This window comes from Brassica napus, chromosome C8, assembly GCF_020379485.1.
Source record: "Brassica napus cultivar Da-Ae chromosome C8, Da-Ae, whole genome shotgun sequence".
Taxonomy (NCBI): Eukaryota; Viridiplantae; Streptophyta; class Magnoliopsida; order Brassicales; family Brassicaceae; genus Brassica; species Brassica napus.
Window position 1 is genome coordinate 46,012,755 of NC_063451.1, and position 23,919 is coordinate 46,036,673.

At 36.5% G+C, this 23,919-nt stretch overlaps 5 protein-coding genes across 8 annotated transcripts; 3 read left to right on the plus strand and 2 right to left on the minus strand.

Annotated features, from left to right (window-relative positions):
• The first annotated feature begins 2,443 nt into the window (after positions 1-2,443).
• LOC106346587 (zinc-finger homeodomain protein 4) lies at positions 2,444-4,427 on the plus strand. 2 transcript variants are annotated; one of them, XM_013785962.3, is made up of 2 exons: positions 2,444-2,706; positions 3,226-4,427. In XM_013785962.3, the coding sequence occupies exon 2, from the start codon at positions 3,294-3,296 to the stop codon at positions 4,239-4,241; it is 948 nt and encodes a 315-aa protein (XP_013641416.2). In that variant the 5' UTR covers positions 2,444-2,706; positions 3,226-3,293; the 3' UTR covers positions 4,242-4,427. The 2 variants fall into 2 exon arrangements, with proteins under 2 accessions (XP_013641416.2, XP_022564110.1); XM_022708389.2 differs by having other exon boundaries at positions 2,448-2,706; positions 3,222-4,427.
• LOC111211069 (aldehyde oxidase GLOX-like) lies at positions 4,277-8,895 on the minus strand. The gene has a single exon (XM_022711936.2). The coding sequence runs from the start codon at positions 8,279-8,281 to the stop codon at positions 6,605-6,607; it is 1,677 nt and encodes a 558-aa protein (XP_022567657.1). The 5' UTR covers positions 8,282-8,895; the 3' UTR covers positions 4,277-6,604.
• A 1,841-nt stretch (positions 8,896-10,736) lies between these two features.
• On the plus strand, positions 10,737-13,024 carry LOC111211070 (probable pectate lyase 3). Its single transcript, XM_013820769.3, has 3 exons — positions 10,737-11,078; positions 11,163-11,838; positions 12,174-13,024. The coding sequence occupies exons 1-3, from the start codon at positions 10,879-10,881 to the stop codon at positions 12,654-12,656; spliced, it is 1,359 nt and encodes a 452-aa protein (XP_013676223.1). The 5' UTR covers positions 10,737-10,878; the 3' UTR covers positions 12,657-13,024.
• A 237-nt stretch (positions 13,025-13,261) lies between these two features.
• Positions 13,262-14,751, plus strand: LOC106380930 (ubiquitin-conjugating enzyme E2 1). 3 transcript variants are annotated; one of them, XM_013820778.3, is made up of 7 exons: positions 13,271-13,501; positions 13,613-13,654; positions 13,749-13,885; positions 13,953-13,978; positions 14,061-14,150; positions 14,224-14,312; positions 14,376-14,751. In XM_013820778.3, the coding sequence occupies exons 3-7, from the start codon at positions 13,761-13,763 to the stop codon at positions 14,502-14,504; spliced, it is 459 nt and encodes a 152-aa protein (XP_013676232.1). In that variant the 5' UTR covers positions 13,271-13,501; positions 13,613-13,654; positions 13,749-13,760; the 3' UTR covers positions 14,505-14,751. The 3 variants fall into 3 exon arrangements, with proteins under 3 accessions (XP_013676231.1, XP_013676232.1, XP_022563845.1); XM_022708124.2 differs by having other exon boundaries at positions 13,613-13,650; XM_013820777.3 differs by lacking the exon at positions 13,613-13,654 and having other exon boundaries at positions 13,262-13,501.
• A 20-nt stretch (positions 14,752-14,771) lies between these two features.
• On the minus strand, positions 14,772-17,325 carry LOC106380925 (probable serine/threonine-protein kinase PBL2). The gene is made up of 6 exons (XM_013820771.3): positions 17,018-17,325; positions 16,486-16,841; positions 16,273-16,408; positions 16,058-16,194; positions 15,851-15,974; positions 14,772-15,377 (listed from the first exon to the last, which is right to left on the minus strand). The coding sequence occupies exons 1-6, from the start codon at positions 17,082-17,084 to the stop codon at positions 14,908-14,910; spliced, it is 1,290 nt and encodes a 429-aa protein (XP_013676225.2). The 5' UTR covers positions 17,085-17,325; the 3' UTR covers positions 14,772-14,907.
• Between the last annotated feature and the right edge of the window lie 6,594 nt (positions 17,326-23,919).

Below are 23,919 nucleotides of genomic sequence, written 5' to 3' on the forward strand. Positions count from 1 at the left end.
GTTTTGGGTTCATCCTATAATATAGGCGAACGAACACTAATATTGGTTTAAAGAATTTATCATAAGACGAGACAACAAAACAAGAACTATAAAAAGAAAACGCATCTCAAATGTGTGACCTGATGTCCATAAAACTTTTTTTTCTGATGTCCATAAAATTATTAAACTAAGATATTGGTTCATTGAACAAATGTAATTTCAAATTGTAGTGGCTAGCTATTACATGGTTACTACTGCTAAGAGCAGTAAGTCTGAAATTTCAAGCAAGTTTCTCCATCTGACCACGACTTCCTATATCTAGGAAACGAACACTTAACTTTCGATCTTTTGCCCATGCTTCCTAATTTAAAGTACTAGAAATTATAAGGCTATATAATTATATACTTAAGTGGTAAATACGCTCAACAACTTGTCAAATATTACAGGCATGTATCCATATATTGAAACTTTTTACAGAAATATATATACAAATTAGGAGAAACAAGAATTAATATCTCGTCTGTGATGTGAATCGAATAGTTTACATGGTTCGATATGTGGTGTATGTGGATCTGAATAGTTTATCATAGTCTCGAATTTCGTGCGATGCACCATATTTCGTCTATTTAGATAAAATGCACTTAGAAATGTAAATATTTTAATTAAAATCAAATACTATAATATACCACCACCAATTTCAATATTTGCTAAAATACCGATATCATTACTTTATCATTGAGAAAGTAAGTAATTTTAGCTAATATATCTAAGAAAATTCAAATTCCCGACTATCAAAAGATTTTATTAAAATTTCAGTTTTTAAAATCATGTCTAGTGTAAATTACGGGGTTTAAATTAATCCTGAGACTGATCCGGATATCAGGGAAATTTAAGGTATCGGATCCGGATCCGGATCCGTCGAACCCGTGGATTTAATATCCGGATCCGGATTCGTGGTTTCCGGATATCCAGGTTTCGGATATCCGTCTCAATATTCTATTATCCGTGGATATCCGGATCCGTCAAATAATTAAAAATAATTTTTTTAACAAAAAATAATAATTTTTTTAATATAATACATAAATTAAATATTTATAAATATATTAATATATCAAATATAAATATTAATAAAATTTAAAAATTTAATATATTTTAAAAATACGGATCCGGATCCAGATATCCGGACCTAAAAATTAAGATATCCGGATCCGGATTCGGTTTGCACGGATCCAAGATTTTACTATCCGAATTCGGATCTGGGTACCCTGGATATCCTATTTTCGGAGCGGATCCGGAACGGATCTCGGATCGAATCCGGATCTCGGATAATAAGTTCGAGGCCTAGTTTAAATTGCATTTATATACAGAGACTACACTTTTTATGATAAATATGCGAAATATTGTAGGGCCTTTATTAATAGTAACTTCTGGTTAATTATATAATTCACATGCATGACATGACAACCTCGAGAGTCCAAAGTCTTATTATTGGAAAGAAAAAGAGTTAAATCTATTTGATGTTTAACGATGAATTATCTATTATATATTAATATGTGACTTTTGGAAATAAAACGTGTAATTTCAGTAAAATATGATAACCCCCAAAATCCCGATTAATGGAGGTTGAAGTACCAAGGTTATAATAGCATGCGCACCGGTGAGACTCATTAGAGTCCTTAGTGACAAGGGCATTTAGGATTAATCTTGGATATTTTAGATTTTTTTTTAAAAAAAAAAAATGACCATTCACGGGCCGCCACATAGTCGTGGAGACCCGCAAATAGTGCAAAGATTCACTAAGAAAAAATCTTTATTTAAAAATTTTAAGAATTGAATCATTACTTTTTGGTGGGATCCACTGATTATTTAATTATTTTTTCCCTAAGGATTCCTACTTAAAAATTTCCATTGAGGATGCCCTAATACTACTCAGTAGGACTATTGTTTACAGTTTTTAATTCCAAATTATATACAATCAAATTAAATTTTTATTTTATTTGTTGGTTATTAACTTACTAATTAAAACATTTGTTTCTTTTGTAATCAACTTTGTTTATGTATGAAAGTTAACTTATTTGATTTATTATTACTTTTATGCTTGTCTCACTGATTCAGTACTCTCCCCACCACTCTCTGACACATTTTATCTCTACAAATTGTGTAAAATTTGATGTCTGATAGTGCAAGCAAAGCAATCACCCATAGCCTTTAATTCTCTTCATTTCTCCCCTTCTTTGGATAATATTTGTATTTGCAGTTAGGTTAAACTATATCTTATTATGGTGTAAAAATACTATATCTTATGATAAACATATATTTAAAGAAACCATATGCATTTGAAAATTCGATGGAACTATATTTTATTTGTGTAATTAATACAAAATACTACTAATAAAACTGACAAAAATAATGTTGTTGTGTATGTAGAAAAGAGAGTGAAATATTGAAAATATCTAGTTTGGCTTTCTCTCTCTTGCTTTGTTAGTCTTTAGGCTTCCACTACTAATACCCTAAGCCCTCTCTTAGTTTAAGACATTGTCTTCACATCCAAAACTCAGATGCAAATCTTTATCTCCTTTCTTCCTTCAAAGTATTTCATTACAAAACCCTAGATATCTAATCTTCTCTTGCCTCTCTTAATGGTTTATATTTGGCTGATGCTGACTCTCTTCAACCAAGTTCTGAACTTTTGAAGAAGATCAAAGTCTACTGCTTTTAGTTGACTGGGTATGTGTACTTCTGTTCAATCATCAACAACTTAATTCAGTTTTCTTTCATAACTTTTATCTCCCTATGTCTATTCAATTCTCATAAAAATCTGGGGAGAAAGGAGGTTTATAACCATAGAACAGTTGTTTTTATGACTAATTTCTTGTCTTTGTTTTTTTATTGATCTCCATAAATCTCACTTGCATTGAAGTACAGACTTCTTTTGAAGTGCGTTTGTCAGCTTTTTTACGAGCATGCTTGCAATAAGAGTTTTTCCCTTAACTTCTTTATTTTTGGTATTCTTCCGTTTTGTCCTAATTTATGGATTTTCTAAACTTTGTGTTTCTTTTCAGTAAAATCATTTAAAATGGTTTCCGTGAGTTGTTTCTAAAAAAGTAGACATTTTCCAAGAAAAATCCTTTTTAAGATTTTTTGATAATAAAGAAAACATCCACCTTTGCTGGTTCATAATCATTTTTAGTCTTAGTTACTAATTATTCTTCTTCAATTGTCTTGTTTTGTTTTCTCCTTAGCTAGCCTCTTTGTCCCCAAACCAAGAAACAGTTTGCAACAAGAAGGTTTTTTTTGTAGAAGATTCAATAAAAATGGAAATTGAAAGTCAAGAAGACCATGATATGCCCATCCCACTAAACACTGCATTTGTTGGTGGTGGTGGTGGTCATGGTCACATGATCCATCATCATCATGACCATCATGCTGCTAATTCTGCTCCTCCAACTCACAACAACAACAATAACATTACTACTCAACCACCACAGATGCCGTTACATGGCAATGGTCATGGCAACAATCATGATCATCGCCAACATCAAGATCCTCATCATGTGAGTTACAACGCCATCATCAAGAAGCCTATTATAACGTACAAGGAATGTCTCAAGAACCATGCAGCAGCAATGGGAGGAAACGCTACTGATGGGTGTGGAGAGTTTATGCCTAGTGGCGAAGATGGCTCCATTGAAGCTCTCACTTGCTCGGCTTGCAACTGCCACAGAAACTTCCATAGAAAAGAAGTCGAAGGTGAAACCGCCACCACCGCTATTTCCTCTTTCCACCAGCCGCCTCCACCGCGTAAACTCATGCTCAACCACCATAATATCAGATCAGCCATGCCTCACCAAATGATCATGCCGGTGGGAGTTTCTAACTACCGTTATATGCATCACTCGGAGTCTGATGACTTCATGGAGGAAGACGGCGTAACCACCGCGTCTAGACCCCCACCGTACAACCCGAAGAAGAGATTTAGGACCAAGTTCACGCCGGAACAGAAAGAGAAGATGCTGAGTTTTGCCGAGAAAGTTGGGTGGAAGTTACAAAGGCAAGAAGATTCCGTTGTTCAGAGATTCTGTGAAGAGATTGGAGTGAAGAGAAGAGTCCTTAAGGTTTGGATGCACAACAATAAGCTCCACTTCTCCAAGAAGGACAATAGCAACAACATTAATCTGGAAGACAACGACAACGAAAAGATCAACAACGTTAACAATGTTGATCTGTCTGGTAATATCGACATGACTAAGATCGTCCCATGAATTAATATTAATTACGTCGTTTTATGATTTTATTATGGCTATGATTAGTCGTCTTTAAGTTAGCTATTAGGGTTTTAATGTTAATGTTCTAGCTGGTGTGGTTATATCTATATATAAACTTGTATTTGCTATCTGATTAGTAGTGATATGGATCGGGTAATAATATATCTTTTCTTTTCTGGTCTATATGTTAGTATCTTTCTTTTTCCTTTTGGAAGTTATATATATTGAACTTCTTGCAATAAATATATCACCACTCCGAGTCTTATTTATTCTTCTTCTTTTGGCTATGTAAGAAAATCTACTTTGGTTATATCATTTTGAATCATAAGACTTTTCGCAGTTTGTGATCATTGTGTTCACAAATTCTGCATGCAAGAAAAAAAAAATATATATATATAACTATACATGACTTCTGAAAGGGGTATAAATATCTAAAATAGATACTATATTTATGGCGAACCATAACTCTTTTCTGGTTGTAAATTGTAATCCAGTTTTCTTCATGCGTCATTGCCATGGATTAAAATTGCAGTCTTAGCTATTACAATCGGTGCGAGACTAACAATCATAACTATTAACTACCAAAGTAGCTACAGGCTAGGCTGGTGTTTGCTTTTACTTTTATTTTGTAATGTAAAAACCAAATCTAATACTTGACCAAAAACAGACAAATCCAATATTATTATTAGAAACAAAATACAAGTTTCATTGTGGCTATAATTGAAGAGATTTTTTGGCCAAGAAAGGTTTTTATTTTGTTCTTGAACATACAATAATAGAACAAAATTAAGAGAGAGATAAAATACAAATATTTTCTACTATTAGAGAGCTGGAGAGTGTACTCGCGAGTTGTAAGTTACGTCCTCTTGTGTGTGACGTAGGTTGAGTAAATATATCCAGTTGGTGTCACAAGCGATCACATCTATTAAGTACTAATTAAACCACTTTTTATGTACGAATGTTCAGTGATTAATTATTCCCCCTTTTTAATTAGGTAGTATATCATAACTAGTGTAGTGTGCTGTTGGATAAATAAAAGAATTTGTCGTTAAAATCTTATGTTATTAGTTATGTCACATGTTTCAATTTCCTTTGGTTGTTGTATAGAACAATTTCATGCCTCGCATGTGTTATTGTTTAATGCAGGTACATGTTTCTATGCTCTTGTGTATGTGATTGATGATCACACAAATATTAACCGTCGAAGATGGAGAATTCTCCAAACTGTAAACCTGAGTATATTGCTTAATTCGTGTTATCGATGTGTGATCGATAAGAACCGTGAAGCATATAGTGCACTGGATGTCTCAATCTCACTAAAAGCAAATATAAATTTATTACTCTTTTCAGTCTTCGAGTATAAAAAGCATAGTTCACTCTCTTTTTTTACGTCAAGTAACTTTGATATTAAGTCACTACTCACCGTGCTAAAAGAATTGACTGAATTTGTAGGATGGAGAGTCGTCACTATTACATTTATTGGGGTCAGTAAATAAGAAAATATGATATTCTGAGCCACATTTATTATGTTTGTGAAGAAAACTCCATAAATGTAGTTGAAAATAAGGTCCCCTCTTCTTCCTACTCTAAGCTTTATGAAATGTGATCACATTATTTGTTCAAAAAAATCAATACTGACCGATCTAGTATACTGAAATCTGACCTGTTAGTCTGTTATGTTTATTCTCTGGGGTCATGCGTACAAAATCCATTATCGACTTACAGAAAACAAATTACTGGACAATATATCAAACATGTCATGCATGATCGATCTCCTTGATTAAAAAAACTACATGGATAGTGAACCAATGAAGCTATCGATCCATCTACATACACATGACCAGGGAAAGCATAATGAATATAAGGGGTGACGTACGTACCTCTCCAAGTGTTGGTCTTAAAATGAAAACTTCACATGTAGTTGCATTTTAGCCCTAATTCTGAAGATTTATCTAACCAACCCGGTTTGTCAGTGCCAATTCATTTTGTCTTTACTTTGAGTTGTTATGCCTAGGTGAAGGAAAACTTCAGTGTCATATAGTCCAAGATTAACTACAATGTCCGGATTGTAGACAGTGTAGAAGGAGATCAAAGCGTAACAACTATTCGGTATGTATAAATTTCCTCATATGCATAGGGATCACAAACCCAAACTGATAATTTGATAACAGACGTGCTTAGCCTTTCATGTATAATAACCCCTTGTTATCTTCACTAATATCATAAATCCTCTATATCTCTTGTTTTAAATCTCTTAGTTTCCGCTATTTCTTCCTTTCACCATAACAAAATGTATTACTACACTAAAAATGATGTAAAAAACAAAGAGTTCAAAAGCAGAGTAAAAACTGAATTCACGTTTAAACTTTAACCCAGATAGCCACACTCGGAGTTCCACGGTGAACCATGAACATCATATAATACCCAGGAGGTGCCACGTAGGAGTTCGTTGGACCATCCACGTCAGCTTTGTACGCGAAAACAGATAACTGAACGACGCGCCTCACGCGCAAGACCAGCATCCTCTGGTTCATCGCCGTCGAGTGCGTGCTGAACGACGGAGCCACGAGCCGCACCGACACTCTTCCGTCGAACATCCCAAACGCCGGAATCACGAACGTGACCGCAAACGACTTACCGTACAGCATATTCCCGGCGAGCTCCACCGTGACAATCGACGGTCTCACGCCGGAGTACAGCGGATCCAGGTAACGCGGGAGATATGCCTCGAGACTGAGCTCCGTCGGATAATGCCTCGCCGTGAAATTGTAATTCCGATGAGGATTGCTTCCTCCGATCAAGACTCTGCCGTCGGCAAGGAGGAGAGACGCCGAGTGGTACATTCTAGGGATTCGAGTTGGCGCGAGAATTTCAAATCTCCGGGTCGGGTCGGGTTCGTCGGGCAAGTACAAAATCGGGTTGAGAACGGCGTTAGTAGCGTCTTCCCAACCAGCGGTTCCGTTACTCGCGCCGTTAATGATCAAAACGTCGCCGTTCGGTAACAACAGCATATCAGGCATGACACGTGGCGACGGCATCTGCTCCATGACCCAGCTTGGATTCGGGTCGGTTACTTTCAATCTCCCGCACGTGCGAGATGCTCCGACGAAGATTTTAGGGATCGTCCTCGCCGCCTTTAGAAACGCTCCGGGCGGTGCTCCGCCGCAGACCATAACTTCCGCCGCGATCTTCGATCGGTTATTTTCTCCGGTGAGTGATAGAGGGAGGAGCACGGAGGAGCCAGTGCTGGGGTAATTCCGTTTATCGCCGCCGGGAATCACCGGAAACTCCTTGACGATTCGGTGATTCACGAAATCGAACAGAATCGATCTCCGGTTGGCGAAGATGAATAGGTTTCCGTCGGGGAGAAGGTGAAGAAAGGGATAAAGATTGTTCTCTTCGTTAGGATCTCTCGTCTCCGCCAAGAATCTGAGAATGAAAACGGATTTTCCCGGATTCTTGGGGTAAAACTCGTAGGTGAAAGCTCTTCTCCCTCCGACGATGATAATCCGGCCGTCGGGAAGAATCTGATTCGTGGAGTACCACCGGCGAGAGGAGAGGTACGCTCTGTTCTCAACCCAGTCGCAAGAAACGCCGTCGCAAGGCGTGAACATACGTACAACTCGTTCGCCGACGCCGTAACCGCCGGTCTGGATCAAAGAGCCTGAGGCGTTTAAAGAGCCGGAGGAGCACCACGTGTCGGATCGGAGAGTGAGTGGACGGAAGGTGTTCGAAGCGACGTCGTATAGGAGTGAGTGCGCGGAGCAGTCGAAAACGGTGGCGTTTCGGCAAGTTTGAGAAGGGAGGGAGAGATTCGAAGGGCCGTAGTCCGTACGGTCAAAGATGACGACTTTGTTGTTGTGGAGGAGTTGCATGTGCATGGCTGATATGCCTACACTCGGCTGCAGGAGATCCCACCTCCCTCCGGTGAGCATCTCTAGCGGCGAACGTGGGAGGAGCAAATCCGACGTGGAGCAGAAGAAGAAGAAAGTGAAAAAGACTGCGTATAGGTTCTTCTTGAATCTTCCTTCTTTCATGCTTCTTCTATTTTCAGCTCTGAATCTTCTTTTTTTTCCGGAGAACGAGATTTAACAGTTAAAGCCTTTTTGGGTGATTACTGTCTTTCTTGGAATGGTTAGGAGAAGAAACATTTATGGTGATTAATGTATAATAACAGACTCAGAGTTCTATCTACATAATGATCTGTAGATGTATTATCATAAGGGTCAAGAAATTATTTATTGCTTTTGAAAATGTTCAGATAAGTTGGTGAAGTTGGATCTGTATAAAATTGATCACGGACCATCTTGGCAGAGATAATCAGTAAGGCATCTTCTATCAACTTGCTCTGTGAACTATTCATGATATTCAGTTTGCATTTCTTGTTCTGTTTTCTTCAAATTCTGTTGGGGAACAAGAGAGTCCCGCCATTAATAAGCTTCTGACTGTAAGGTACAAGTTTAGTTACTTGGACGGCAAGAACAAAGGCTTTCAATATCACATATATGGGCCGAGCTTGTATTCTGTTTGACACCAACTGATTCGACCCAATATAAATTTTTTTTTTAATTAACGAATCAAATCACAAGATGTTATGCATGATGAAAAAGAAGAAGATTAGACTGTTAATGTGTAACTAGACACATGAATTTTTACTTTTAGTAAGTGAGAAATCCAGATATATCAAATGATTCTGATCTGATTCGATCAACCAAATCCAAATTTAATTTTTTTTTATTATTTTATGTATACAAACAAGCAAGTCAGATTTTTTTTTTTTTTGCTAAAAGTGTAAATATCATTAACTTGAATGAAGGTCTAATCACAATACAAATTGAAATCTGATCTGCTCGAAAGCTAATTCAGATTCTATTGGCCGCAAAAATATAAAAAACCCATAGAACCTAGAGAGAACTAAGAGTGTTCAGAGGTGAACAACACTTAGAACTAAGATTATTGCAACAAACATTAGCTATTAGAACCTTACACAAGCATTTCTTGATATCTGAGGCTGAGCCTTCAGCATCGAAGAGTAGGCTAAAACGGTGTTGAAATGCCGACGACAAACCCGGAGATTCTCTCAAGCTGCGACGACGGAGGGCCGGCAACACCCAATCCGGTGCAAGCTGAGGTGGGCTTCGTTGAAGACAACACCAATAATCGCTCGGGAAGCTCACAACCTGACTATCAAAGCTGACCACATTTGTTTTGAAACTCAGGTATCATGGTCAAGCGCAGGCGGTCTTAAGTCCGGCCACGCGACCCAGAGATTAAGTGCAGACAACAAATCAGTCAAGAGAAGCATCCCGGAGCATTGCGAAGGAGATGAAGATCTGGAGAAGTCAGTAGACACCTCAAAAACAGGTGAATCCGAGTGTGAGCGAGGCTCTAGCATCATGACCTGGAGGGAACACGGCGGGACTGTCCTCGAAGAACCCTGAGTATTCAACCACCAAAGAACAATAGAAAGAGACACACGCCACAACACAGGGACAAACCATGGAAGCTAACACTTGAAGCAAAGGAAAGAGGCCCTCAACGGAGAGCCACGGCTCCGCCGTACTCAGAGAAAACGAATTCTGGAGGAGAGGCTCTAAAGAACCTTGAAGCTACTAGACCCTTGAACCGTCGGGAGGCAAGGCAGCAATGAGAAGAGAGGTAGCTACGCTCTCGAAAAATCACCACTCTTGAGATTAAGATCTGACCCAGATCTTACGCTGACAGTCGGAGGAGGCAGAGAATCAAGGCCACCGAGAATCGCACCACCATCACACCCTCGTCTGTACTCCAGAGAAGAGAGGCACGCGCCTCTAGCTTCCGATTAGATCCACCGAAGAAGAAATCCAGAGTAGCTCGACAAAGAGGAGGTAACGGCGGTCGATGGGATCGATGAAAGTGGCTGAGACGAGCAAAATAGAGGCGGAGGAGGAGACCGGCGGCGACAAGTGCCTTCGATCCCCTCAAAAACAAGATCGATTTGGTGGGATTAGGGTTTGACGGCGTCTGGGTGGAGAGACACTCGAGAGAAAACCTTTCTCTCTCTCTCTCTTGTTTTCTTTTTTTTTTTCGTTATTTTCTCTTTGGCGGTTCTTCAAGCAAGTCAGATTTAAAATCTTCTTGCTAGCTATTCTGACAAAACATTGGGTTAAACTCTTTTTTCATGGTAACGAACACATATTGAAAACACAAGTTGAGCACTCCTTCAAAAAAATAACAGTGTTTTTTTCGATTATTATCAATAGTTTGGAACCTTGTATTGATACACTAAACTTATCTTATCTTATATATGGGTAGTAAAACCAAAAATAGTTACCTCAAGTTTAGGTAAAGACAAGAATAACTGAAAATATCCCACAATAGAAGGACAACACACAAAGGCATCTCCAAACAGGGTTTTAGGAGCTGTGGTCAAAGAAATCTAAATTAATGGTTTACTAATCTCTGTTAATTCTTAATCCTCTGTTGACCCTTTATCACCCTCTCCCTCAAGGTCCTTGTTATTAAAGCAATCGATGATTCAAAAATCCAATTTTTAACCTGAGCAAATATATCTGGAAACCACAATTTCTGCTTGTGGTTTTCACCAGAAAAAAAAATAAAAAAATCTCAGCGGCATTTATCGCCACATTTGAAAATGGCAGCAACGTTTTTGAATATTGGCGGCTACACTCTAGTCTTCTTATCAGTCATATTGGTCCCACATGTTCAAGCCAATGTTGCTATCTTCGACAACTACTGGACGCAGCGTCAAGGCGATGCGTTGAAACAAACCATAGCCTCTTACGACCCTAATCCGCTTAACGTCACCGACCACTTGAATTACCATGTCGCTTTGTGAGTTTTCTTGTCTTTGTTAGTCAAAATTGAACCTAACGTGTGACACAAGTAACCTAATAAAACAATCTCGTTCCTTAACAGAGCAGTGGACGCCACGGAATCAACCAACAACACGAGGAGAGAGCTAATTGGTCTGGAAACGCAAGAGGGAAGTGGAAAATGCATAGCTTATAACCCCATAGACAAATGCTGGCGATGTGACCCTAACTGGGAGGAGAACCGGAAGAAACTAGTGGAGTGCGTCCTCGGATTCGGCCGGAAAACCACCGGAGGAAAAGACGGGCCTATCTACGTCGTCAACGACTCCTCAGACGACGATCTTGTCAACCCTAAGCCAGGTACGTTAAGGCACGCTGTGACCAGAGACGGACCGCTTTGGATCATATTCGCAAACAGCATGGTCATAAAGCTTCAACAAGAACTGATGATAACGAGCAACAAAACGATTGATGGAAGAGGAGCAAGGGTTTATATCATGGAAGGTGCTGGATTAACGCTGCAGTTTGTGAATAATGTGATCATAAACAATATTTATGTCAAGCACATTATTCCTGGGAACGGTGGCTTGATCAGAGACTCTGAGGAACATGTAGGGCTCAGGACAAAAAGTGATGGTGATGGAATCAGTTTGTTTGGGGCGACTAATGTTTGGATCGATCATGTCTCGATGACGAGATGTACAGATGGTATGATCGATGCTATTGAAGGATCAACTGCAGTTACTATTTCCAACAGCCATTTCACCGACCACCAAGAGGTAAAGATAAAATCTCTAAAACAGCATTTCTAAAAAAATTATTTCAAAAATAGCACCCAATAATAAAAATTCTTAAAATTACACTTATTTGATAAAAACTATTACACTTATTTTTAACAAAATAAAACTAATTTACTCTTAACCATAATAAATACTAAACTGCAGCGTCAATACCTAAATATTAAATAAAAATGTTCATATGTGCTTATTTTGTTTTTAAAACATGGTTTAGTGCTATGTGAGAATATTTGTCTATTTTTTTTGGTTTCTTGTACATCAAGTTTATCGTATATTTTTCAAATGAAGCCTTAAAGCCCTTCTTTGAATCTGGTTAGGTGATGCTTTTTGGGGCGAAAGACGAACACGTGATTGACAAGAACATGCAGATAACAGTAGCGTTTAACCACTTTGGTAAGAGACTGGAACAGAGAATGCCTCGTTGCAGATTCGGAACGATCCATGTGGTGAACAATGACTACACACATTGGGAAATGTATGCAATTGGTGGAAACATGAACCCTACAATAATTAGCCAGGGCAACCGTTTCATCGCTCCTCCTAACGAACAAGCTAAGGAGGTTACAAAGAGAGAGTACACGTCTTACACTGATTGGAAAAGTTGGAACTGGCAATCAGAAGGAGATTACTTCCTAAATGGAGCTTATTTTGTACAATCCGGAAGACCAAATGCATGGAGCCCTAAACCGAAAAACCCTGTCCCAAGCAAGTTTGCCATTCGACCAAAACCGGGAACAATGGTGCGTGAACTCACCATGGACGCAGGAGTACTTGGCTGCGAACCGGGTAAAGCCTGTTGATTGTCCCCTTCCAACAAACAAACAAAGTTTACGCTTTGTATTGCTTGCTGTCCACGAGAAAGGGGAGAAGAGAAGAGGAGAAAGAAAGTAAAATGAATTGTTGTTATATGAATGTGTGTTAGTAATTAAAAGAGTGCATATACAATGAGCAGTTTCAGATTATTATTATTTTTATTAGGATTCATTTACATCTCGTCTTGTCCCATGTGTTGTAAGAAGAGAGAAATATTTGATATTATTTTCCTGGGTGTCAGTCAATAGGCCTTTGTCTGTGCTCATAAAAAAAAATACAATGATTGACATGTTAATTTAGATCTGTAGTCTGTACTGGTTTAGGACCTTGTTCTGGTAATGGATGTTTCCAAGAATTGTGTGCCGTTGATTGAACTCTATTGTAAGAGCAAATATGAAAATGATTTGAAATGGTTATCTAGACTAGGTCATTCTCCTCAGTTGGTTTGGGTCAAGATCCTGTCCGGTTAATAGTATAAGTTGTTTATTTCGGTTCAGGGCCTCTGATCCTAAACCAAAAACCGGAATAGTTGTTTTCTATGTCGGTCAAATTGGTACTTTTAATCGATTAACTCCGGTTGATGGTACGGTAAAGTTCGCCCTAACGGTTTAGTAGCCAGCCACTAGCTCGTCGAAAACGCAAAGGCAAAGGCATCAACTTTACAGAGCAGAGATCATCACTGCGTACCAAATCATTGAAAGCTTTCATCTTCTCTCATCTCTCGGTGAAATCGAGAACCGGGCCCACTCTGACACAGATGTTGGCTTGACGACCTCATCTCGCCGCGATCTTTTGCCTCTCTTCCTTTTAACACGAGATTTGTTTTTCCACGGTATCTTTTCATCTGATCATTTCTTTGCTGGTTTTACTTTCTTCATCTGAGCTGTTTCTTGTCATTCTTTATATAGTAAAGGGTGTTTGTTTTGTTTTGTCACTCTTGTAGCTGTTCTGGTGAATTGATGCGACCTTAAGCTTTGTTTCGTAGGTTAAAGTCTTATTTAGTAGAAACTTTTAAAAATTTGCAGAGGTGACAGACCTCAGAATGATGAACATGTGTGTGTGTGTGTTTGTTATATAAGAGTAAGGTAGGGATGTCGACTCCAGCAAGGAAGAGGTTGATGAGGGATTTCAAGAGGTTGCAGCAAGACCCACCTGCGGGTATAAGCGGTGCTCCACAAGACAACAACATCATGCTCTGGAATGCCGTCATTTTCGGGTAACACGGAACAAGCACTAAAGTCTATTCGTTTCTGTCTACTTACGCTTGTTTTGTTGGTTTGCAGGCCTGATGACACCCCATGGGATGGAGGTAACGTTATGTTTGTTTATAATTGGGATCAATCATGTTAGTAGTGTTCTTATTATTGGCTCTTGCTTGTTCTTCGTGGCAGGTACTTTCAAACTCTCACTGCAGTTCTCTGAAGATTATCCTAATAAGCCGCCAACAGTTCGTTTTGTGTCACGGATGTTCCATCCAAATAGTAAGCACCATTCTCTTTTCTTCCACTTGGTTATTGTTTAGCTTTTTTGGCGGATATTAACCTGCTTTTGCAGTTTATGCTGATGGGAGTATATGCTTGGACATTCTCCAAAACCAGTGGAGTCCAATATATGATGTTGCTGCTATCCTTACCTCCATCCAGGTAATTATCGAAATGCCACGTGCCAACATCTCTTCTTCTCTAATCCATTTTCCTTATTCGCAGTCGTTGCTCTGTGACCCTAATCCGAACTCTCCTGCAAACTCGGAAGCTGCTAGGATGTACAGCGAAAGCAAGCGTGAGTACAACAGAAGAGTGCGTGATGTTGTGGAGCAAAGCTGGACTGCTGACTAGTGTTTTAGTTGGTTGTAGGCTTTTGTAAACTCTTTCTCCTACTCTCTCAATGTCACACCATTCAGCAACAGCTTTCAACTTTATCTTTTCATTCTTGTCTTTTTGTGTTTTTTCCAAAACTCTGTAGTGATTTGGATGCTTTGATTGGTTCTATGAAACCTATAACATCCTTATAAAACAACTTTGTACCAAACCTTATGAATTGTTCATCTTTTTGTATATATGTATTATATAAGTTACCTTTTCATATGTTGATTCACTTCACTCTGATAGTTATGTTCTGTTATAAATCTTTTTTTTAACTCTTCTCCAATCATACATACTACACATAGACAACCTGAATCTCAAAATCTCCATTTTACATACATTACACATACAAGCAACGAGTATGATCTATTTACTTTCATCTCACACGAGGAGACTTACTGTAAGAAGGCAAAGGCGATGCACCGGGAGTTATGTTCCCCAGAGGCCGATCTTGACCAAATCTTACCGAAGACTTCTGCACACCAGAGGAATGACGACCCCTTGGAGATTCCATTTGCGTGTGTTTACCTCCAGGTTTAGCAGCGGACTCTAGCTGCTCTAACGTGACTAAAACCTCTGACATTTTCGGCCTGAGCTTTGCATCAGGGTTTAGGCACTGCAACGCGAGGCTAGCAGCTGCGAGAGCTCCCTTTTGTGGATACTGGCCGCCTAGTTTGGTGTCCATTATGCGGAAAAGCTTTCGCTTGTCATCAAGGTAAGGTTTTGCCCAGTCCACAAGACTATATTCAACTCCTCCGTTTGAATTGTCCATGGCACGTCGTCCTGATATTAATTCCAGTAGTACCACTCCGAAGCTGTAAACATCACTCTTTGCTGTTAATCTACCTGCAGTAGTTTGAAAGATGAGGTTTTAGAAAGTGTCTTCAGAAGCAAAAACACTCTAAAGTCAACAAATTTTTGGTTGATGTCAAAGATCAAGCTATTCAAGATTAAGAAGACAAAGCTGTTGAAAAAAAAGATCTTTGAAAAATTTTTTGAAGTGTTTTTACATAGAAACTGATAAAACCTGTGTGAAACTACAGGTTGGCTTCATGGTTTAGTCTTGGTTTAACACTCCGTTTCAAAAAGATCTACGTCTAAAAAAAGATTTTTTAAAAATATATAAATTTTCAATTGCATTCAAAAATAATTGCATTTATTGAAATTCTATTGGTTAAAAATTGTGAAAAATAATTACTTACAAAAAGTAATGCATTGAAAATCAAAATTCGCTATGTTCTTTTTTAATGTGTGAAAATTCTAAAATATATAGATTTTTGAAACGAAAGGAGTGGCTATTGTGAGTCTACATAACAAACCTGTGGCGATATATTCAGGAGCTGCATAACCCTGAGTACCCATGACCTTTGTGGTCACATGTGTGTTATCACCAGTAGGACCTGCTTTAGCCAAACCGAAATCTGAAAGCTTAGCATTGAACTCCTTCAATATGACAAAAGTTTCAACCGGTTAAGAGTCAAGTAAATCTCTAAAAGTGCTTGAAGAGAGTTGGTTTAGTTTATTACAGCGTCAAGTAGAATGTTAGCAGCTTTAAAGTCTCTATAAATCACTTGTGACTTTGCTTCATGAAGAAAATTAAGCCCTTTAGCTGCACCTACTGCCACTTTCATCCTTATTGCCCATGTAAGTGGCTGCGCACCACCTGCAATAATCATTGGCCCAACTGATTATTAAACACAATCAAAGTTATTATTTGTTTCTTTTATTAAAGAAAACATACGTCTAAAAAGATGATTCTCCAAGCTTCCTTTAGGCATGAATTCATATACAAGAAGCCGGTTTTCGCCTTCTAAGCAATAACCAACTAGTAACACAAGATTTGGGTGACTAAGTTGACCAAGATAGTTCACTTCAGTCTGTAAAAAAAGAAGAAGCATAAAACTCATTGTTATAGCAACAAGAATCAATCAAGGCCAATGTAACCAGGGCTTACCAGCCACTCTTTATGACCTTGGAAACCTTCAGGCTTAAGCTTCTTAACAGCAACAACGATACCAGAACCAGGTCGTGAAGCAGTGAGAGTTGTTTCATCAATCCATCCTTTGAATACACGACCGAAACCTCCTTCGCCTAGTAGACTATCAGGACGGAAGTTCTTGGTAGCGTTCTTTAGTTCGTTGAAAGAGAAAGCTTTTAGATTGGGAGATGAAAGTATCTCTCCTTCTGTTCTTGGCTGCGTTGGTAATGATGATCCTAAACTACTGCTTCCTGTGCTGTAAGAGTTTGTGCTTCTTCCTGAAGGAGCCGTTGAACGGCTTGTGTTGCTCGAGACATTTGACGCAGACGAACCTATAAAAATGATCAAATAAAACATTGGAAACTCTTATAAACTTGCTACAAACATCAAAATCAAGATCATTCGACAATTCCTGTTTGGAGATAAGGACAAATCTTCAAGAAACTTTAACACGTAACACAAGTTAAGCAACAAAGGCGTGAGAGAGAGAGAAATATTTAGTATTTACGAGAATTAGCATGTGGGCTATGGCTGCTGCTATCCACCTTAGCTGATGAATCTAAGCAATTACCCATCTCAGATTAAAATAGCAACTTGAAGACAGACAAAGCTTGTGGAACAAGGACACAGATGATCAGGACAAGAACAGAGTGCAGTAAGTTTCGGCGGCGCAAGTGTCTGCTTAGCCGAATATATACGTTAAATAGAATGACAATATTAAACAACAAGAAAGAAATAAAATCTCAAGAAGAAGGAGAGAGGAAGGACCAAGGAAGGTGAAGAAGAACAGAGAGGTTCTGAAGCAAAAACAAATAAATAATAGTAATACAAAGTCGTAGAGTGCTTTTGTTTTCTCCTCATGATAACTTGTGGAAATGACAGGACTACCCTTGAGTCCATATTGACGTCAGTTTTCGTTGGGAAATGACAAAAGAACCCGTGGTCCTAGAACGTTTCTAACGCCATCGGACAGGACAGTTCTGGAAATTCGACTTAGATCCGGTTGCGTCATGCTCACGTTTGATTATTAACTGTACGTAAGAAAACTTTTGAATGATATTTTGTTTTCAGTAACTAAGTGATGATTAGTACAAGAAGGAAGGTGGTGGGAGAGAAAGTCGTGTGTTCCCATATCATTTCATTGTCTGTTTTTTTTTCTTGCTTGCGAATGGGAGAAAGAGGAATATTTAAATATTCTTGATATAAAATACATTAGAGTGAATATATAAAAATATAAAAAAAATTCCAGAAGCTAAAAAAAGATTTTAAAAGTTTATACAAAATAATTCTTAGCTTTTTGTCATTTTTCCGTTTTTACTAGAAATTATACACTGCACAACTGAGACGTGATTTATTTGTATTTTTGTTTCCAATTGAATTTCAAGTTCAAACGCAGATAAAACCAGACCGGATTTCTACTACAATGTTTGTTTTCCTTCCATCTTTCAATATCCCCTTTTAGTTTCTTGTTTTCCCATCTTTTTATTTTTGTAACTAAAAGTGTTCCCATATTTGTCTTTTAAATGTTATTACGGCATATTTTGGATGGCTCAAGCTATAGCTGACTCGTTAAAACGTGTACTAGAATCAAGTATTTATATTTAAATTGCTTATTGTTCTGTCGAATACATTTTTATTAATAGCCATGTTTGTTTCTTCGACACTGACTCCAGCTGTTGCGTCAAAAAATTAAGCTTTTAATGACAGAAACACACGCACCTGTGAAGCACTATTCACTGATTTCCAGTCGTTGCGGCAACTACTAGCTAATATAACAGATGCGGAAGAAATCAGCATCATCATCGTCTAAGTTTCTGCGTCTCCAGCAATGTATTAGCGACTGCTTTGGATTTTCTGCGTCTACGGTTTTGTTATTTTTCTCTTCGTCACCGAATTTTTTTTTACGCAGACGCCAAACACGGCGACTACGAAACGAACAGAGCTAATATGAAAATATATAAGTTATGGAATAAAGAAACAAAAAAAAACGAAGGTCTTATTTTATTGTGTTGACGTAAATAAAAAAAACGGAATTTATGGCTTTTGGTTGTTGATTTTCAAACAAATATATGGTCTTCGTTGACGTTCAAAATATTATTTATATTAAGGGGACAGTAAAGGCGGTGGGGCTGGATCGCCCATTTCGTTGAACTTTTCTCGTCTATTTTGTTGGATAATAAGTTTGATGTTTTCAGTCACGATCGATAATCTGTGGGAATATTCCCTATCAATCCCCTGTATATTAAAAAAAAAAACATTTACAATAAATGTGTTCATACCCATATTGACATGTATCAGTCTTACAATCATTTTTAATTTTAGAATGCTTACGTATCAGCCTCACAATCATTTAGCAATTAATGTGTTCACAAACTATTTTTTTTTAATCAACTTAATTTTAATTTTTGTATTTTTAACAATTGTATTAGTGAATTGAAATTCTATTCAGACAAACATTGAATAATATCATTGTTGAAATAAATAAATTACAAAATCATTAAGATTCACATCAACTAAAATACCAGAATGAAAATGTTTTTAGAAATTAAAAATTTTGTATCTTGCAGAATTTGACCATGGTTGAGGTTTATGCATAGAAAAACAACAAATAATGGTGATTGCTTAAGAATTAAGGAAACTGAGGTGAAAAACGCCACACACAAAGTTGGATCTTTAGTTTAACCATGTATTATTTTTCTTTACAAATTTTTTATATCAAACCAATAATTAGAAACATAATCAGATGGATAGAAAAAAAAAATCAGAAAAGCTTAAAACAAAAAAAAAATCGCAAAATCAATTTAAAAAAACAGAATTCATGTACCATGTGAAGAAATCAAATAATTTTCGACTCTATTGTATCGTGTTTTAATTATATTTACCAAAAATATTTTATACGAAAGTACATGTTATTGGTTATAGACTACATCAATTTTGGAACATGCCTAACAATATTAACACGACATCCAACCATTTTTATTGGTATTCTTGGGCCTGACTGGTTCAAACGCAATGGTTGCAGTTGCGGGAGTTTGTAGATACAGGTGGTTGCGGTTTTTAGTGGTTTTAAGAGATTTGTACGACTGGTTATGCGGTTAGAAATTAGTGCGTTTGCGGAATACTTATGAGTGGTTAACTACCAAATGCATCAGCGATTAAATAATAAATTAACAATATTTACATTTTATATAATTATAAAAATATCAAAAATCATAATAAATATAAAAATTATATTTTGAAAGTTATAGTTTTAAATTTTTAAAAATTATAGAAAATATTTATATTTTCAAAATTTATAATATTAATTAAAATATAATAGATATATTTTGGTATTTTTATAATTTCAATTTAAAATTTTTATTGAATATTTTTTATTTTTGTATTTATATTGTTTAAAAAAAAATTATCCTCCCGCAACCGCCTACAATCGCAAACGCTAGCTGGAACCAGCTTTTGAAATTGAGCGGTTTGAAGCGGCTTAAGCGATTGTTGCAAAACGCCAACAACCGATACCGACCGCAAAAGCTGCATTTACGGGTGATAGCGGAGAAACCAGTCATACCCTTAAAGTATGGTCCAATAATTATGTATGTAAAATAAACTCAGCATATTTGTCTTTCATTTGTTTATTTTTCTTTACATTAAAAGAAGAAAGTAAGTCTGGCTAAAATATTTAGATCTGAAAAACCAAACGGAACTTGATTTGAAAGTTATACTAAACGCAAACTAAAACTGGTTAAGTACTCAAATGGATCTAAAAGTTTAATATCTGGATAACCAGACCCGAATTCGATCCAAATTGAAATATTTTGGATACCGAAAATATCTAAAATACAATTATATAGTAAAATATATTTATAATTTTAAATTATATATCTATTGGATATTCAATAATACGAAAATATCTAAAATAACAAAACATGTTCAAAATACGGAAAATATATAGTTTTCTTCATCTAAATATTTAAGCTAAACTATTGTTTATGTAAATTTAAGTATTTAGTCTTACATTATTCAAAAAAAATTCATTATTCAAATTTTTTTTGTTTTATATTATTTTTATTTTTGAATTTTGAGGATTAACTATATTTGGATTTTTGTTAAAATTTATTACATAATTAAAATGGAAACCCAAACTCGAACCCGAACCGAACCTTCAATGATTCGAACCAAATCCACACCAAATTCAAACTGAAATTTGTAAATATCCAAATTATATTTAAATTTATAACTCTAAAAATCAGAAATCCGAATAAGTCAACTGAATCCGAACGAATATCTGAATGTACATCCCTTTGGAAAACTATAAAACAAATATCTTAATACAACATAAAATAAATAATCTAATCAATTATTTCACTCCGCGCATGGCGCGAGTTACTACCTAGTCAAAAGTAGGGCTGGGCAAATAAACCGAACCCGAAAATCCGAACCGAACCCGATCCGATGAAAATGAATCCGAACCAATCCGAACCCGACATAAATACCGAATGGATCTTGTTTTATGGTATTTCGGGTTATGGGTATTATCCGAACCGAACCCGAAATTAAATGGATATCCGATAGAACCCGAAACATTCAAAATGCCAAAAAAGAACTTGTACCAAACATGATTTCAATTCCTGATATGTAGCCAAAATACACTAAGATATTATTAAACATCTACAATAACTATCTACTACATGAAGGTATATGGTTGAAAGTGGCGGTTGAGGCTTGAAATTTTTAGATTTTGGTTTTATTTTCATTGAATAATTTTTTTCATTTCATGATAACTTAATTTTTCGTTTTATGATTTCATTTATTGGTTTTCTTTCTATCAATAACAATGTATACCTTTCGTTTGACTTTGAATGATCATGTTTGATGTTTTTTTCTTATTTCTGAATCGATTTTACTTATGTTTTGGTTACAAAATAGGTACAAATCAAGTACTTTAAACCCGAAGAACCGATTTTACTTATGTTTTGGTTACAAAATAGGTATAAATCAATTACTTTAAAACCGAAGAACCGGTTGGAACCCAAAACCCGAAAGTACACCGGGTTGTACCGGTTCTTTGAAGATTTACTAACCCCGATCCGAACCCGATAAAACCCGAACCGGTCCCGAACCGAATTTTTATATAATCCGAATGGGGCTGATTTTGATAAACCCGAAAAACCGAGACCCGATTGGACAAAACCGAAACTCGATTGGGACCCCGAATGCCTAGGCCTAGTCAAAAGATTAAATGTTTACTCTTTAAATTTTGGAGTTAATTTCCCTGGATCTGTCGATTTTTTGGATCAAAGATTTTTTGTATAATTCGACCCCGAGACTGGAATAAATTGCATCTTCTTCTTTTTCTGGTTAAAGAAATTGCATCCTTAAATTAAAAGAATCGCATGCACAAAATGTACATGCGAAAGCAAGAATATAAAATGAAATTTTTTGTTTCGTGGTGAATTTTAAGAACTTAGATAATTTTATCATGAATTGAAAAGACTTCATTCTACAACTACAAAAAGGGATTTGGACAACAGACTCAACAGTGACACATGCGACCAGAAGAAAATAAAGAAGTGACCGACAGATATAGAGAAGATGAAGACGTTTTTGTATAAGGTCTAGGATGTGTTCTATCATTAAACTTGTTTTGTTCAGAGTGCTCTCGTTCTATGCGGCTATACAGTGTTAAATTTCGGAATCATAAATTGTTAAGATATTTTATATCATTTTTATGTATCAAACCATGATCAGTAACTAAACTCGCGGTAAAAGCATTGTTTGTAACATAGAACTAATGGAAAGTGGTGGTCAACGTTTATTAATACTTTTCTTTGTGTCTTTCTTAAATATTATCATCACATGGCAATTCATTGACTCAAAAAATTACTCGAGCAATGTTCACATTGCTTTTGATCGTGAATTGAAAGTGCTGCATGGCACGTGTGGACAAAAAACAATTTGGCATCTTTTTCAGAATTCGCTCAATAGAAGTAACGTTGTAAATTATAATATTACCCATCGCGAATTATTCTGATATATTAGACTATCTGAGATCTGACCAAGTTACTTATCATGAATTCTTTTATACCTGCTCAATAGAAGTAAGCTTTAAGAAAAAAGCAAGCTAACTTTACATGTGTGAATGGGTAATAAACTAATATATAGTCACTCTTTTGACTCTTCAAACCAGACATGGTTTTCCAAATCAAGGACGATTATGTATGTTTATTACACAAATTCATTCCTTCACTATATATTCTCCTTCTGTGCGACTTCTATGTTCGTTCATAAAAAAATATATCTTATTCAGAATTCTCAAGTTTGATCGCCTTCTCCACGTTATTGTCACATTTGCTTTTAAATGTATCATATTGCACGTTTACTTACCACACATAGACATATAGCTAGGCCATGACTAATCTAAAATGTTAAATAATATAGGCTTTATTTTTCTGCTAAGAAGCAAATCAACATGTTGTTTATTTTCTCATCATTACATGATCTTAGGTTTATAAATTGAATCCGATAATCTTCTAACATCAATGACGATTATCGTCTCCAGCCCGCGCGAGGATAAGTGTAACTTTTATATACACCACAATTTTCAGCTTAAGCTTTCAATCCGGACTATACTAACATCCATTGAATTAGCTGAAAATCATCACTTATTGCTACAGAATAATTGGTAGCCAATTTATTAAACTGTTGTAATCGATTTAAATGAACAAGTCAGTTAATTATAATAAATTAGATTTAAATATAATAACCTTGCATTCTGATATTTAATGTAATTTAAAACTGTAATTAGTTTCCATTAACGAATTAGTTTCTTAAAATACATCATTAATACACCATGTGAATATGGGGATGATTGGTTGGGGCTGTAGATGCTCTGGACAGCCAAAATTTAGTCTACAGCTATATATGTCAACCAATCGAGCTTTGCTTTCCTTAAAAAACTCGCACCAAAAAAATTTCTGCAAAATCAAAATATGGCCGTAGAGAGCTTTATTTCCAGAGCAAAAAATTAGTGCTTTAGAAATCTACGGCAAGGAAAGTTACAGCAAATAAATCTACAGATTAAATTCTACAGCAAAAAATATAAAACTACAGCACTTACCAATCATCCCCATATATAGCTGTAGACTAAATTTTGGCTGTCCAGAGCATCTACAGCCCCAACCAATCATCCCCTATGTCAACCAATCGAGCTTTGCTTTCCTTAAAAAACTCACAGCAAAAAATTTCTGCAAAATCAAAATATAGCTGTAGAGAGCTTTATTTCCAGAACAAAAAATTAGTGCGCTACAGCACTTACCAATCATCCCCTATATGTGCTCTTGCAGTTTTACTTTACGTTGTCTAAATTTTTTTTTTGCCACGACGTTGTCTAATGTTTACTGTCTGCATTTTGGGCTA